General features: G+C 35.9%; 1 protein-coding gene across 1 annotated transcript in view; it reads right to left on the bottom strand.

Annotated features, from left to right (window-relative positions):
- slx4ip (SLX4 interacting protein) overlaps positions 1–17166 on the bottom strand; it is a 62784-nt gene that overhangs the window by 6253 nt on the left and 39365 nt on the right. Inside the window, exons 4-5 of the mRNA XM_073834600.1 lie at positions 14391–14468; positions 13239–13327 (exon numbers count right to left, since the gene is read on the bottom strand). Of these exons, the coding sequence (XP_073690701.1) occupies positions 13239–13327; positions 14391–14468 (167 nt within the window). The remainder of the gene's footprint in view (positions 1–13238; positions 13328–14390; positions 14469–17166) is intronic.

The raw sequence follows: 17166 nt of genomic DNA, 5'->3' as shown, positions 1-17166 counted from the left end.
GGAGTCCATTCATTCGCATTCAAAGTTTCATGGTGTGTCGAGCCTTCTTAGTGTTGTAAAAAATATAGATTTTGATGCCCGTAATGTCCCTAGTACTCCCATTCACCGGCCATTGACCACAAAACGAAATCACGGTCAATCTCAAAAACGGCTCGTTTGTCGTAATTATGCTTTTAGATATAAGTTTGTCTTGTTTACAGTAAAAAAAAACAGCCCAGGTTGCATTTTGGCAATAGTTATCCTTTAAGGTTGAACCATTGATGTCACTTGGACTGTTTTAATGATGTCCTTACTACCTTTCTGGGCCTTGAATGTGTTAGTTGCATTGCTGTCTATGCAGGGTCAGAAATATAAATTCACAAGATGAACGAAGGTCTTATGCGTTTAGACATGAGGATAATTAATGCCAGAATTTTCATTTTGGGTGAACTAACCCTTAAATATCATCCAATCATTTTGACATTTGAGAATGACCAAGCAAAATTTGAAACTTGAAACATTAAACTGAAAAAATTGCATAAACAGTATAAACGTTTGTGATGACGCAACTTCACATGCAAATAACCACAACAGAAACAATACTACAATATTTATACGTTGTCAAGTTTCTACCGGTTTATCGTGTCTACCAGTATATAACCCATCCCTATGTCACATGGATATATCCAAAACATGTATAGAAACCCAGCCACAGTCAGAAGGAGCCAACTCCGTCAAAGCTATTTTCCCACAAGCAGTTTGAAAGCAGCAGGTTTAGCAGGACTGCATATAAATCAGTGCTGCTTCACTCTAAATGAGCTGATCAATAGCTAGTGGGAAAGTTCACTTTAAGGTGCAGGCAAGGGTAATGCATGAGAAGATCTAGTCTATGAGAACCCTAGAGACTCTCTGCGGTGTGGGTCCACCCACAGAGACAAGTATTCATAGGAAATCATGTTGTAACGTGGGCTGCTAATGTTTAAAAACAATCCATTTCTAAAGTCGGAACGAGCAAGCTGCTGTCTCATCTATAGACTTGTGTTCCATCCCTGACCACCGTCTGTCGAACTCTCTCCTACACACACACACACACACACACACACACACACTCTCCCCCCAACTTACCACGTCCCTCCGCCCACTCCAACATAGACTGGACGGTTTTTAGGGGGATATCCAGACACACTAGTGTGCAGAAACACACCCATACTCACTAACGATAAGTCCACTGAAAATAAACACACCCAGCGAGCGTGAATAGTGAGGCGCACATACACACGCTTGACGAAAACATGGAGGATAGGGGAGGAAGAAGATTTGAATTTCAATACCTTCATATGCATTTTACAAACCTTTGGAAAACACATGAAAGAGACAGGAACAACGGAGCAGTGTCTCTTTCCCAGAGAAACTCACCCAAGAAGCAATTCTCTCATGTACTTCGCAGGGCTTCAAAGAAGAACAAGGGAAAGAGAGGGAGCAATAAGAAAAGAAGTTTATGTCAGAAAGTTAATGGAGTGATTTGTTAGATGAAATAAAAGAGGCCACTCTCTTCCCAAGTCAATGTGTCTATGGGAACAGGGAATATCTATGAAAATTATAATTAGGGCTGTCGATTTACATGTGAATTTATTTTTATTTTTTTTATTTTTTTGAAGATATTAATACATTTATTTGGCAAAGATGCATTAAACTGATCAAAGTGACAGTAAAGACACTGTTAACAAATACTTCCACTTTAAATAAATACTGTTCTTTTGAACTTTCTATTCATTAGAAAATTCAGAAAAAAATATATCAGTTTCCACAAAAATATTAACAAGTGTTTGTTTTCTATATTGATTATAAAGTTTGTATACGATGATTTTAGAATGATCATGTCAGACTGAAGACTGGAGTAATGGCTGTTGAGAATTTAGCTTTGTCATCGCATACATATTTTGAAATGAAAAATATTTTAAATTGTAATAATATTTCACAATAATATTGTTTTAACTATTTCTAGATCACATAAATGCAGCCTTGGCTAATATAAGAGACTCAGATCTCAAAAACATCTGAAAAAAAATCTTATAGCCATGTCAATTCAATTCAATTAAATTCAGTAAAATGAAATAAAATAAAATTAAATTAAATGTACAGTAAAAGTACACTACAATTATTCAATATTTTTAGTATTTAAAATAACTGCTTTTTATTTGAAATTTTTTAAATGTAATTTATTTCTGTGGATTTAAAGCTGAATTTTTAGCATCATGACTCCAGTCACATGATCCTTTAGAAATCATTCTAAAAAACATTTTTTTATTATTATTATGTTAAATGAAGAACAGCATTTATCTGAAATAGAAATCTTTAGTAACATTATAAATGTCTTTATCATCACTTTTGATCAATTTAAAGCATCCTTGCTAAACAAAAATAATAATACGAAGAAAAAAGAAGAAGAAGAAGAAGAAGAAGAAGAAGAAGAAGAAGAAGAAGAAGAAGAAGAAGAAGAAGAAGAAGAAGAAGAAGAAGAAGAAGAAGAAGAAGAAGAAGAAGAAGAAGAAGAAATTTTTCTTGAACAGCAAATCAGAATATTAGAATGATTTCTGAAGGATCATGTGACACAGAAGACTGAAGTAATTATGCAGAAAATGTAGCTTTGACCCCAGGAATAAATTACATTTTAAAATATATCCAAATAGGAAACAGTAATTTTAATTAGTAAAAATATTTCAAAATTTTACTGTTTTTGCTTTGGATCAAATAAATTCAGGCTTGGTTTGCAGAAGAAACTTCTTTAAAAAAACATAAAAAATCTTACTATTCAAAAACTTTTGACTGCTGGCATATATATTAAATACATAAAACCTCTAAGGTCATTTCCTCCAAGGAAATTCAATCAGAATCCAGTAAGGAGGAATGCAGGCCATATACCCTTGACATAAATACTTAAATAGCATCTTTACACTAATTGATTGTTGTTACTGTAAGCTAGAAGATTACTTCTATCAACCAAGTCATTTTTAAAAGGAAATGAGTCAGTTTTGACTCAAGATGACAAACTTATTCACCCGTCACATTTCCATCAGCTCAATCATACATAATCGACCATGAAATGAGTTGTAAGTGCTGGCACGCTTCGTGGACACCCTTCCAACGGCTCATCTGCACTAGTAAACAAACAAATATGTACCGTTAGTCACATGATCTAGACTCATTAGCCATTAGGCAAATCACTGTTACACAAGCACCTGGAGGCCCACAGTGTGGGTAGTGGAAGTGCAGTTACGGATCAGGACCAAAGATCAGTCAGACAGAGATCTGTGAACTGGAATTTGCCTGTGACCATGACGCCCTTGAGCAAAAGCACTAAACTCTACTGTACATTTCTTTAAGAGGACTGTCCTAACAAGTGTACTGTACTTATGAGTAAAGATGTGGTCACACTAGACTGTCTCAGTCACTACTATTCATATCTGTATGAATGCAGGAGAATGGGAACAATTCTTGGCTCCTGATTGGTTAAAAACTTAATTTATGTACATTTAAAAAACCTTATTAATTCAGCAGCCATGTGATCCATCTGCTATGAATAATGTGCTATCATCATTTAGAACAATAATGTTTGGAGACATTATTGGAGACAGGATACCACAGCAGCACCCACACTTTTCTTTACATGGAAAGTCTGAATTTTGGCATCATTGCGTAACACTGCTGTCATCACACAGATGATGCCTTTGAGGAGTCTTGAATCTAACATGACACAGACCTTTGTTTCGGTTGGTCGTCTGAGCTAAATGTCTGTACACCGCAGCCAGACCAAGGCCAACAAACAAATAAGAGAGAAACTAGAGCTCAAACTTCTTACAATGCATGTCACCTTTACAAAGAACATGAGGAAGAGCATTTGCCTATTCTATGAATACCAGAAGTGATAAAAGACATGAATGGTGTATGTCTTCTGTAAGGACCTGTCAGAACAACGCTCCAGCCATCTAAACCAGAGCACTGACTTGAAAAGTATCCATAAAACATAACCACTCCAGAAACCCAGCTCTTTGTTTCGGTGGAGACAAACCAGATTAGGTGACAATGAGTTTGTGAGGGCCAAGAAGCTCTTGAAATGACAGTGTTCTGCGGCTTGCTGTTGGAAACAGTGAGAAACGGAGATAGGAGAGGAACAAAGAAAGGATAAAGTTATGTCCATAAACACTGTAGCTCTCCCCAAAGGAGAAGAGGCTGTAAAAACACATCTGCCCTGAGCTTTGATCTACCGCTTCGTTACAAGACCACTATCTGCTCCATTCTTCCAGCACACATCCAGAAGTGCAGATGCGGCAACCTCAAAATACTAAACTTACTCGAAACTTACTTACTTAAACTTACTCGCATTTGCGACTAAAAAAAACTACTGAAAATATTTAGGAGCACCAGTGCGACTGACCCAAACAGCATATTTGTGTTTCCGCTGTGGGGAGTTTCAAAGGTTTCTATGTGTTTTTGCAACGATGAGTAATGTATTACAGACATATCTGACGAATCCTTTCATAAACAAAGTGTAGAGAGAGTGTTAATAAGAGATTAATTGTGCAGTGTAGAGAGCTTTGTTGATTATAATTGAACACTTAAGATGAGTGACAGCTTTTAATGCTTTTTAAGGGAGTTTGTAAATGAGATATTGATTTAATACACCAGTTAAATAAACAAGAAGTTATTAAGTGACTTACAATGTCTGACTATAACACTATTGCCTGATTTTGCTCCATTTCGTCGTCAAAAATAGTTTGAAACAAGTCACAACTGAGCCGCTGCGCATCTCCGTTCAAACACAGCAGTGTTTCGTTTATGAATGAACATGCATTTTTAAACTAATCTAGTGAGTCAATGAATCAATTACCCATTCATAAAGACAGTCACTTGCTTTATTCCTGAATGAATCCGCCGTCTGAACAAATCAAATAAATGAATGATTCAGTAATTAAATCAGTGACTTGCCGTCACCTATACTGGCTGATTTGGGAAGGCTAATTTTTGATCAGATCTTTTGATTATTGATTAGAAGGTGACAGAAGTTTAAGAAGAATCTATAAAAGCCATGTGATTCCATTCCTAGGGCCCTATGATTTCCGAAATGCGGAAAATGTGGACAGAATCTCCAGTCATAAAAATGGAATTAACTGTATAACACGGAATGTAACTGAATTTGCCAAAACTTGGATGAATAAATTAAAAAGTAGGTCAGTGCACTTAAATCAAAATGTGATAAGGACTAATGTCTATGAATATTAAGCTGCAAAAAGACTATTTAAATATGAATCCTGCAGGTTCCATTTGTCTCTGTTTGAATAAACGCCATAGATGGGTGGTTTCGTTTACTACACATACTGAAGCAAACGTGACGCCTCAATATATTAGCACATGAACACATAAACAGTGTCTAGAACTGCTCTGAGAGTCACTTTATTGTACCATTTCTTTTGAGAAAACTATGGTCATATTGAATACGAACAGAAACTTAAAGGTCTTCGCTGCAACCCGTCAAAATAAAAGTTCAGTTTAACTTGCAGGAACTGTGACAGAAATAGATTACTTAATGTAATGTAATGCTAGTACTACCACTACTACTAAAAAAATAGGTCATTGTTAAAGTATAATTATACATTTAAATACTGAATAATATTAATTAAGTACTATATAGTTGCTGTTAGGATTAGGGTGTGTCTTAGGGTTACTTGCACGCAATTATGCATAATTTATCGTTTTTATAATAGTAAGTACATGTAACGTGTAACAAGTAATATTTAAACAAGTAATATTTACCAGAAAAATTGTTTATCACAATGTATTTAGGCTGCCAGAAGGGGAGTTATAAAATCAATTATTTAGAGACACTTTTGATTATTAAAATTTATAAAATCATTACAATGGAATCTATAAAATTAATAGAAAACTGAGTTTTATAAAACTGAATTTGAGAAAAAAAATATTTCATAGGTCCTAAAAAAACTTATTTTTATTAAATTGCTGTTTAATTGTGTACATGCTTTTTGATTAATATAATTTAATTTAAATATTAAAACAGTCTAGAAAAATTCTAACTGAAAAAAGTTCAAATAAAAATCAAACGTTCAAAACCCCAGACTTTTAAAACAGTGGTGTACAGTATGACGTGTGACCAACCACAGACCCAATTTACAGTGAGGACACTCTTCTGGATACTTTTTGGAGTTGTTTCAGGAAGCGCATTAAAATTAAAAGGAAGAGACGTCTGTTGTCACAGTTGTGATGACGTGATTCTGTGCTGACTGTGCACTACACCCGCATCGCTTCTTTGCTACGCAACAGTGAAGGATCCTTCCCGCTCTACCCACTTCAAACCACACCACAGGATGTGAATCACTCAAGGAACCGTTAATCTTATTCTGACAGGGGATACAAGTCACCTTCCAGTTCACAAAACAGCCCTTCCAGGGTTTGAACTGGTGACTTTGCACATAGCTCATATCTTTTTCACGCTCTGTCTTACTGCAAAAAGCCACACGTTATATCACCGCTCTCTGTCAAGAGTGTAACCTTATGACCTCTGGATAGGTGTTATGGCAGCCCTGCGCGGCTGATATAAACTGTGTTTTGCAAACTGAGCACTAAATCACATGGAAGGACCACAGACAAATTCCCAAACTGCCTCAAAACATGTGGCGTCATTCAGACTCTCACTGTCAAGCTCTGCGGTGAGAGAAACTCACCATAAACATATGACAACACTGGAAGAACAAATTCACCGAGCCATTATCATTTTCAAATTGAAATTTTGCATCGTATGTGACTCATACAGCTAAGCCGCGTTTCTTATTAAGATTCATAACTTTCCTGGCTAAGAAAGGAACTGCAGGAAAAGGCTCCCAGTGACAAATTAGAGCGGCGCAACTGAAATAATTGTTTTGTCATGAGAGAAACTCTAGCTCATTCTCCTGATGCACTCTCTCCTCCAATCTGCCAAATAGCGAGAGCACCACCGCAAGCTCCTGCTAACCCTTCCTCGCAGCATATACAAGCACAGAGAACCACATCCTGACGAGGGGAATGCAAAAACAAGGGCCCTGCTTCCCTGAACTGGAAAAGCGGTTACACAATGTGAACTTTTCACTGTCGAACTGGATAACTTCACTAAAATTATTACAATTCTTGCTTTCATTGAAAGCCAAAGCAACGCAGGAAAAAAGGGCTGAAAGAAAACGGCTCGAAGAAAAACAATGGCAAATGATTCAACCCGAAAAAGTACCGACATTAATGGCAGGACAGATGGGAGACTGTCTTCGTCCTTGATGTCCACCCAAGGTGGGCGGCTCTCAGCACATTTTTCCCAGGGTTCTATTGGAAGATAGAGTAGGATCAACCGAGAGACTCTCAGGGAAGAATTGGACATGAAAAGGTTTGAAGATCATCGGAGTGGGGCGGAGACATAACAGACAAGCACTCTGGACACACAGCAGGAAGTCTGATCAAGGATGCTTTCACTTGGGCATTCGTGGCTCCAGAGATCCTACCACTGAGTATCCTGTTGAACCAAATCACGGTTTTATACCCACACACAACTGTTGCCATAAAAGTGGGTGAGTAAAAGGGCACACGTTTGAGCCAAGTAAAACTGTGGTCTTGTTTCCGAAGCAAAATACATAGTGTACCAATGATGCAACTCATGATTTCAGAATACAAATCCTTCATTCAGTTTCCTACTGTAGCTTCAAGACGAATAACTCCAGGGTATAATATCTAGGGATGTACAAAACAATTTTTTTTTTAATGGACTGCCTGAATCGCCTGGCCACAAATCAGTCTTCAAGGGTAGTGGGTAACATGAGGGGGCACCACTTCTGTTATTATTCTCATGCAAGGCCAAAAAATTCTGAGTAAGCCATATTTTCAATGCATGTAAACTCGCTAGCAAAACCTCAATAGAACATGAATCTTCACATTTAAAGAGCAGGTCATATGATGTTTTAAAGTCTCCTAATATTGTGTTAGAATCCCCTACAACAGGTTTAAATACATCTACAGTCAGAAAACGTAACTTTCTCAGAAAAAAAAAACATTTAATATTAGAATCATTTTTCAACAATTTGTTCAAAGCTGTTCTGAGTTCAAGGTCTGTAAACCACCCTCTTCCATAAGCCTGCTCTGCTCTGATTGGTCAGCTGGCCAAGTCTGTGATTGGTCTTTCTGTACACAATGAGTGTCGGAAACGTAATGCCCATTACAGTAATTATTTTTTAAGGTTAAAAAACAATGGCATTGATATTACCTCATCAATTCAAGCCCAAGTCCAAGGATGATACTCAACCAAAAACTCAATATGTGACCCTGGACCACAAAACCAGTCTTAAGTCGCTGGGGTATATTTGTAGAAATAGCCAAAAATACATTGCATGGGTCAAAATTTTAGATTTTTCTTTTATGCCAAAAATCATTAAGAAATTAAGTAAAGTTCATGTTCCATGAAGACTTTTTGTAAAATTCCTTCTGTAAACATATCAAAATGTAATTTTTGATTTGTAATATGCATTGTTAAGAACCTAATTCGGACAACTTTAAAGGTGATTTTCTCAGTCTTTTTGATTTTTTTGCATCCTTAGATTTCTGATTTCAAATAGATGTATCTCAGCCAAATATTGTCCTATCCTAACAAACCATACATCAATAGAAAGCTTATTTATTGAGCTTTCATATGATGTATAAATCTCAAATGTTTTGTCAAATGTAACCTTATGACTGGTTTTGTGGTCCAGGGTCACATATGTGGTAAAAAAAACTTGAAATGTGGTACAAATTGTAATGCTGAGTATCATGGGGGAAAAAATTAATTTTAACCTCTGATTCTTGTCCGCTAGTAAAAACTTAGTTTTATCAGTCATTATCTGTGTATCGCCATTATATCGCGTTTAATAGAGTTAAGTTCAGTTAGTGGATGGATCAGGAGGCTCTGTCTGGTGTGTGGAGGCAGAGCTCATTTGCATATTCATAGATCCGCGTATAGTAAATGAGGCAAGGGGGGTAGAGTTACATTTAAGCTGTTTTAAGGCATGGGAAAATTATTTTCACAAGAAAAACATTTAAATATGTAATTTTGATAATCAAAGATTAGTTTTAAGGGATAAAAATGGACCGAGATGTTGTGTGTTAATAAATCTATTTTTTGATACATTTGCAAGTGCGGATAGTGTGTGGGAATGTTTCTTTTTTTATTTTGAGAAACAAATAAATAAATATAAATATATTCTTTAAAATAATCTTCTTTTATGTTCCACAGAAGAAAGAACATTATACAGATTTATGATATAAATTGAGTAAATGATGACAAATTTTATTTATGGGTGAACTATCGCTTAAAGATAATCAGAAGCATATTTGGGGGGTATAAACAAAAGACACAACCTTTAAATTCTAGAAAGGGGTTCCTTGGCCTCAAAAAAAAGACATGAAAACCCCTGATTTAAGCTGCCAAAAGTTATCTTTTTATGGTTCAGAAGAAGTACTGAACTCATCTAGCCCATAGACTGTAAAAAAGATGGACAACGCGTTTCCGCTTCTTTCCACTATAGAAAAGTGAAGCCAAAACAGCTCAATATGGCCGCTACCATCTTGGGGGAAGTTACGTCATTTGGAGCCAGAGCATGCGCAGTAGAGGTTCGTTTGGAGCCAGAGCATGCGCAGTAGTGTCGTGAGGCGGAGCCGCGGTGTCAAAGTCCCGCCCAAACTCCCGCAGACCCAATCGCACGATCACAATCATGACACCACACCCCGTTTTTATAGCATCAAATAACTACTTAAAAGCAAACTTATTAGAAAAACGAACACCTGAGCATGAATCAGCATTATAAAAACTACCTCACACGATGGAAATCACCTTTGGAAAAAAATTATTTGCCGTGTAATTCGATTATTTAGTTTGGCTCACGTCCCATTAGATTACATGGAGAGGGCGGGGTTTATGACCTATACTGCAGCCAGCCCCCGGGGGGCGATCGAAAACTTTTGGCTTCACTTTTCAGGACACCTACGGCATGCTTGATCTAGCCTAAAATCTAGACGCGCCCCTAGCGGCAGCAAATTACATTTGCTTCCAAGGTCCGTCTAGTTACTCTCAATTCACTTAAAATTCCGAAAAATCCAAGATGTACCGGGCCAATCACGAGTCGGTGGGCGGGCTTAACATGATGACGCCTGATCTGCGACCATAAGTTCCGTCAGACATGAATTCCTGGTTCTGTGAATTACGCGTGGAAAACTGAACAGTATTTATATAATTTTTTACTTTGGATACAATGCCACGTCCATCTGTCCTGAGCAGGAGCTCGTTACATGTGAACGTGCTGTGGTGTAGAATACACAAACACCGGAAGCGATCTGTGGCGTGCATACGACACTCATTGTTCACACAGTGCACAGAGATTGTGGATATAGCGGCTATTCAAAATGGTAATTACTTGCGCTTATCCTGGTTGTTCAAACCCATTTAAAGCTAAAAGATTACGTTTGCTTACGCAAACTCATCCTGGACTTTTTCACCGATTTCCCCTTCCGGTGTTTGCGTATACTACATCAGAGCAGGGTGTAATTTGGATTTGTCTGTGCATGTTTTTGTTTACTTTTAAAGGTTTAGTGCCCATCTATGTCTATTATTTGGCTGACAGACTGCACAGTGCACTGATTTTCGTTAAAAATCTCCGTCGCTCTGACTACGTCACCTGACAGACTAAGTCTCTGATTGGTTGTAGCGCTATCCTATTGCGTGGAGAGGAGTTTGAAAGACAACCGTTTATCCCACCCCTCCGGTTGAGCCCTGTCTATGGAGAGTGCCCAGACCCTACATTTATGGGGGTCTGGCTTGCCAGGCTAGAACTCATCATCAATGGGTAAGGAAATCCATAGACTATTTTTGTACAACGTGTGTGTATAGGCATATAGTAACCCTTAAGGGTAACACTTTATAATAACGTTCAGTTGTAAGTCTTTTATAAGTGATTAGTTAATGATGAAATAATCATTCACAAAACATTCACAAATGATTATTAAGTGATATGCTAACAATTTGTGTATGTTTTGTTAATTAATTTAAGTCATTTACAAATTAATTTACAAGTAATTAGTTAATGATGAACTAATTATTTACAAAACATGACTATGTGTTTATAAATTATGAATAGTGATATGTCATTTTATTGTAAGTACTATGCTAACGATTTACCCATCTGTCGTAAATTATCTGTAAAATGGCATATCATGAAATAATCAAACAGATCCTTAGTAAATGGTTAAAAATTACTAGTTAACCCCTTAACTGTCACCCCCATTTTTTAAGTTTATCCAAACTTAAATTGTAATTCATGAACACTTTGGATCTAAGGTAGGTCTCTTTTTAAAGAAAACAATCAGCAGATTATTGCAGAAGCGGAATAAAAAAAAAAGTATTAACAAATTACAGAAGTTTAAATTTACTGTAAAGAGAATACTGTACAATTTTTATTATATTTTATATAAAATACATATTGTACATAACAGGTTTTATCCTAAATTTGATATCAATTTGAAGTCTTACATCTAAATAAGTTATTCCAAATTTGAAGTTGATATGAAAAAAAAAATGAGGTTCCTGTGAAAGTTTGTTTAGGGCGTTATAAAATACTAAATAACCTTATATAATTCATACACTACATGGTGCATAGTGCATTAGTGCATAAGTACATAGTGAATAAGTGCAGAGTGTATAGTGTGTCATTTGGGGCGCAGCTCATGTTTGCCAAAGAAAACACCTGTACCCTCACCAGTCAGCCCTTACATTGCAGTACACACTACAAAGTATTCAAAAGCTATTGATGAATAAATAATGAATAAATCATTTACAAATCTTTCTGCATCCCCTAATCTAAAGTGTAAACTACTCATCAGTTACAGGTTGTCGGTTTCAGGTTGTGTGGGTATCAGGTGGGTATACACACTGGGTGAAAGACCTTTGAATAATGAGTAAAACATTTACAACTGATGAATTGTTTACACTTTAGATTAGAGATCAGAAAGATTTGTAAATGATTTATTCATGATGCGATCTTCAGTGAAGGATAAACATTTAAATTATTGATGTTTTAATTATTTTTAAGTGACAAATAATATTTTAACTAGTAACATATTAACCACTTACTAAGGATCTGTTTGATTATTTCATGATATGCTATTTTTTAAAGATAAATTACGACAGATTTGTAAATTGTTAGCCTATTACTTAATAATAATTTGTGAACGTATAATCATGTTTTGTAAATGATTAGTTCATCATTATCTAATCACCTGTAAAGGATTTATAACTTAATCTACAAAACATATATAAAAATACTAACCTTTATTAATCACTTATGAATGCATAGTCATGTTTTGTAAATGATTAGTTCATCATTAACTAATTACTTGTAAATAACTTATAAATTAATTAGCAAAACATGCACAAATTGTTAGCATATCACTTATTAAACATTTATGAATGTTTTGCAAATCATTATTTTATCATTAACTAACCACTTATAAATGACTTACAACTGAACGTTATTATAAAGTGTTACCTCTTAAAAAGCAGTTGTAAAAATGTTCATTTGCACATTTTATTATAATAATGCATATTGTGATCGTCTTATTATCTTTACATTTTCATGAATAATGTTGAATTTATGGATATGGTATTTAGGATCAAATTTGATCCTATGTGCAATTTATAAATGAGGCCCCAGGCCTCCATGTCTTAGGCCAAAGGCATTTAGTGGTCCACCTCAGAGAGCTGTATAGAGTAAAAAGTGTCTTACCAACAAGCTCCTTCCAACTACTCTTTTGCCGCCCCATAATAAGCGAGAGTGGAGAACCAAACACATAGGAATTAACTACATGAGTCCAGAACCCACTTCATGGCTTTTGCAGAGAAATGGGTTCAAGACTGGAAAACAGCATACATTAAAGACACATGTACTTCATTTTCTGACATTCTTTATACATTAAAAAAAGAGCTGGAGAACAACTAATCATCATCTCAGAAGTCAAGCCTACAGACAGTCCACCAGTTAGGTATTTTTGTTAACTCATGATGCAGCCAACTATTTTTAAATAGGGTCACTTGACTGTAGTTTAACTAAATTTATTTAAGTAGACCGTAGCTTGGCAAGCTAGTTTCAGAGTAGCTTCTCCAGCACTGATTATAAACATTATTTTATAACATAAGCAGCTCTTACCACATCCAGGTTCAGGTTTCCATTGGGAAGTGCAGAATTCTCTGGAGGACTGGCACAAACTACAACACGCTCAGGAAACACACGCAACTCTGTGAAGGTCAAAAAAAAATGACAGATGAAACTGTAGCCAAAGTGATGGAAACCATTTAGCACAATATTACAAACAGTAAATTTTCTGAGATGAAAATATGCATTCATATATATTCATATAAAATGTTCAAAGACATCTGAAGTAAAAAAAAATGGGATGAATTTGAAGGAGCATCAACAGCTTTAAAATGACCTCAATGCCCTCTTCATGGGAAATGTTGAAAAAGCTTCATTTGTTGTTTTTAACAAAATGGCTAAGCTGCCATAAAGCTGAATGTAAACTTCACGTCCCCACTGCCCCTCAGTCAATAAAGTTTCAAATATGTAACTCAATATAAGTCAAACAAACCACATTGTTTGATGTATTCCAGATTAGTTCCTTCAAACTTGGCCAAATTTAGCTTGAAAAATGAAGGCCAAGCAAATTGTTGGTCAGTTGCTTTTCCTTCTTTTTGTTTTTCCTAGATCACTTAAAAATAATCTATACCGGACAGCCTTATTAGTCTGTATGTAGTTTGTATTTTTTGAAGCATGTTAAACATAAATCATCTACAACGATGACTGTAATTCCCTTCAGAGTCTGACATGCTATATCTCTAAAGATACACTGAAGCTTTAGTCTGAACTTGTTTACTATGATAAGCAAACCACATTTTCCCTGTGAGCTGCTGTCAAGCCAGATTCGGGTGGACTTGGCTGTAGTCTCAAATATTTGTTGAGCTCTGCCTCTGTTAGGTTGGAGTGCATTCGTCTCGAACTGTCTAGCCAGATATAATGGGTGGTTTCTTCAAAGAATTTTCTCTTAGATCTGAATACATTTGACTACAAGTTCTGCATAAAATGCATTTGGAATCACGTTCTGAGCTGCCAACTAAGTGAACATACTTCAGTTGACTTTTTCCAAAATAAAAATGATCCAGACAGTGACCTCCGACTGAGCCTGACAGCTGTACGAGCTAATAACAACACAGGTGCTTCTGATACAATTCATGAGTCAACTTAATGTGGAAAGAAATACTCAAACCAGTCTTCTTTAGTCAACGAGAAGAGGAAATAAACTACCTCTGTAGTGCTGCCTGACAACGCATCTCAGGTTGACGTGTCGTTTCATGAAGTGCAGAGCCAGGCGAACATTCCCACCTGCAAAGGAAAACACATTTTATGGAGCAAATTTACTAACGTTCAAGAAAACCTCCAATGGTAATACTCAAACAGTGAGGGCTTGCCACGGTAAGCGAATCATAAAACAATCACATTTAAGACTGCGTGTTTGTTTAAACAAATCCTCGTTTACGCATGAGGAAACATTTTTCTCAGGAAAATAATTTTAATGCAAATCAGGTTTACTGAACATGCACGTTATCAATTATGCATGGCCATGCAAAAGGCCAGAGACAAAGGCTGCTAATGTCTGCCAAATATGACACCGCACAAAGGCAGTTTAGTGTCTGAGAAAATACCAAAGCGTTTAAGCAAATGAGAAAGAAGCCTCATATTTCAGGCATGAACGTAAGCCGTGCCAGGGGCTTCTTGGCCTTTGAAGTCCACTGTAACAAGACTGACTGAATGCTGAAACTATTTACAGCCACTAATGGTGAGAGAGTTTTATGAATTCATCCTCCACTCTTTTGGGAAACGCATATAATGTGCCATTTTGCCTGCATAACCTGTATTTTTAACTGTAAAAATCAAATCTCTAAATACTAGTTGCAAAGTGTTATTTATTATTCCTACACGGCTTTCTGAAATACTCAATTTTCATTGGTTGACCGCTGCGTTCTGAGGTCAAATGCTTTAACTGGTACACTGTATAGTGGATCACACTGCTAGTTTCGTGCCTCTTATGCATTTATCAATCTCGTTTTTCTCACAAAATAACTTCTCAGCTCAACGTGGGATAATGTACAGTCAGCAGGTAATTATCACTAAATAAACCCCTTCTATGTGAAATAAGGCCTGATCTTTCTGTCAGTGTTTATTTTGCAACTTTGAAGATGACAGGTGAATAAATGAAGATTTATCGTAAAAAATTCTGTTTGCACAATTATGTTCACACAATGAAAGAAGTGAATAAATAGGGTGTATTCAAAGAAAAGCCAATCAAACTGCTGAAATACATAAACCAAGATTAGTCTGTGAGTCATTCAGCATCGAAATCCTTCAAGATGAAAAAGAACTGAAAAAGCATATTTGATATGATTAACAAATATTTTCAAGTTTAAACTGAAAAGATCAGACTCTTTCAAAAAAAAGCAAATAAATAAATAAAATATAATAAAATAATTTATATATAATAATTTTTAAAGAAGTCCCTTATGCTCATCAAGGCTACATTAATTAATTTAACAAAAATACAGAAAAAATGTAAATAATTGTATTTATTTTAATATACTTTAAATATACTTTTTAATATACTTTACACTTTTAATATACTTTAATTTTAATATACTTTTTTCCTGTGATGCAAAGCTGAATTTTCATCAGCTCTTAAGTATTAGTCTTAAGTGTCACATGGTCCTTTAGAAATCATTCTAATATGATTTTAATATTAGAATTATCAATGTTGTAAACACTTGTGTGGCCAAATATTTATTCAGCATTTATTCCAAATATAAATATTTTCTAACAATGTAAATCTATGCTATCACTTTTTATTAATTGAACACATCCTTGATGAATAAAAGTATTACTTTTTTTTTCAAAAAAAGAAAGAATAATAATTTACTAACCCCAAACTTTTGAACAGCAGTGTATATTGTTAGAAAACCTTTCTAAATTAAATAAATGATGTTCTTTTAAAAAATTTATTGATTAAAGGTTCCAAAAATTATTTGGCAGCACAAGTGTTGCCAGCATAGATAATTCCAATAATAAATCAGCATATCATTTAAAAAAGTTTTTAATGTTTATTATATTATTACACTTCTTTTATTGCCAATGGTTTGGAAATTAAGGGTGAAAACAGCCCAAGACACTAAAAATTGCTTCAAATGTGTCATTTTTAACCTAACCTTCATTAAATGAAGCATTCAGTGATGTCAACATTATGCGTTCATTCACTTTTGCAGTTGCCAGAGCAACCATACCCATTCACTGTTAACACACCAAGAAAACAAGTTCATTCAACCCTCCTAGTGTTGGAGCATCAACACGACCATTCGGTTTTAATTTAAAAGACAGCGGGCAAAGGAAGAATCCAGTCTAGATCTGTTTGTCATTGTCCAAGGAATGCAAGATCCACTAGACGCGAAGGCAGAGCACTGTTGCTTAATCTGGGAGGAATTTGTCGGCAAAAGGGGGGGCCTGGTGAACATGCTAGATATCTGCTGGTGCAGCTGTAAACAAGAAAACAGGCATGGGAATCCATCAACTCTCACTCCGTGCCCTGAATAGACCCCTCAACCTCTTTCCCTGTCTGTGAGAGACTGCCCTAGGCTGGGTTACGGCCACAGGACCATGAAATACACACAAAATGGATCAGAATGCTATCTAATAGGGATGCACCGAATGTTCAGCAAACAAAATTATTCGGCCGAAAACAGCAAAAAAAAAGCTCTTTCAGTGGTCGGCGAAAAGGGCGAAAAGCAAAAAGGCCGAATAATGACACGACACAATCAAATTGAGGCCCACACTACTGCAGCAAACATGACGGCAGTGTGGAAGCATTTAAAACTGTCCAAAAAAGACACAAAAATCATTACAAGCACAGACAGCGAGAGACTGTTTAGATTTGCATCGCATGCCTTCGATGAGAAGAGACAGAGGTGGTTGTTGCTGGTTACTGTATGATGACTGAATCGCAAAATGGCCGTAAAACATTAGTAAATAAACTATAGAA

The sequence above is a fragment of the Garra rufa genome, chromosome 2 (genome assembly GCF_049309525.1).
Source record: "Garra rufa chromosome 2, GarRuf1.0, whole genome shotgun sequence".
Classification (NCBI taxonomy): domain Eukaryota; kingdom Metazoa; phylum Chordata; class Actinopteri; order Cypriniformes; family Cyprinidae; genus Garra; species Garra rufa.
The sequence above is the reverse complement of the archived record's forward strand: the minus strand, read 5'-3'. Positions and strand labels throughout refer to the sequence as shown.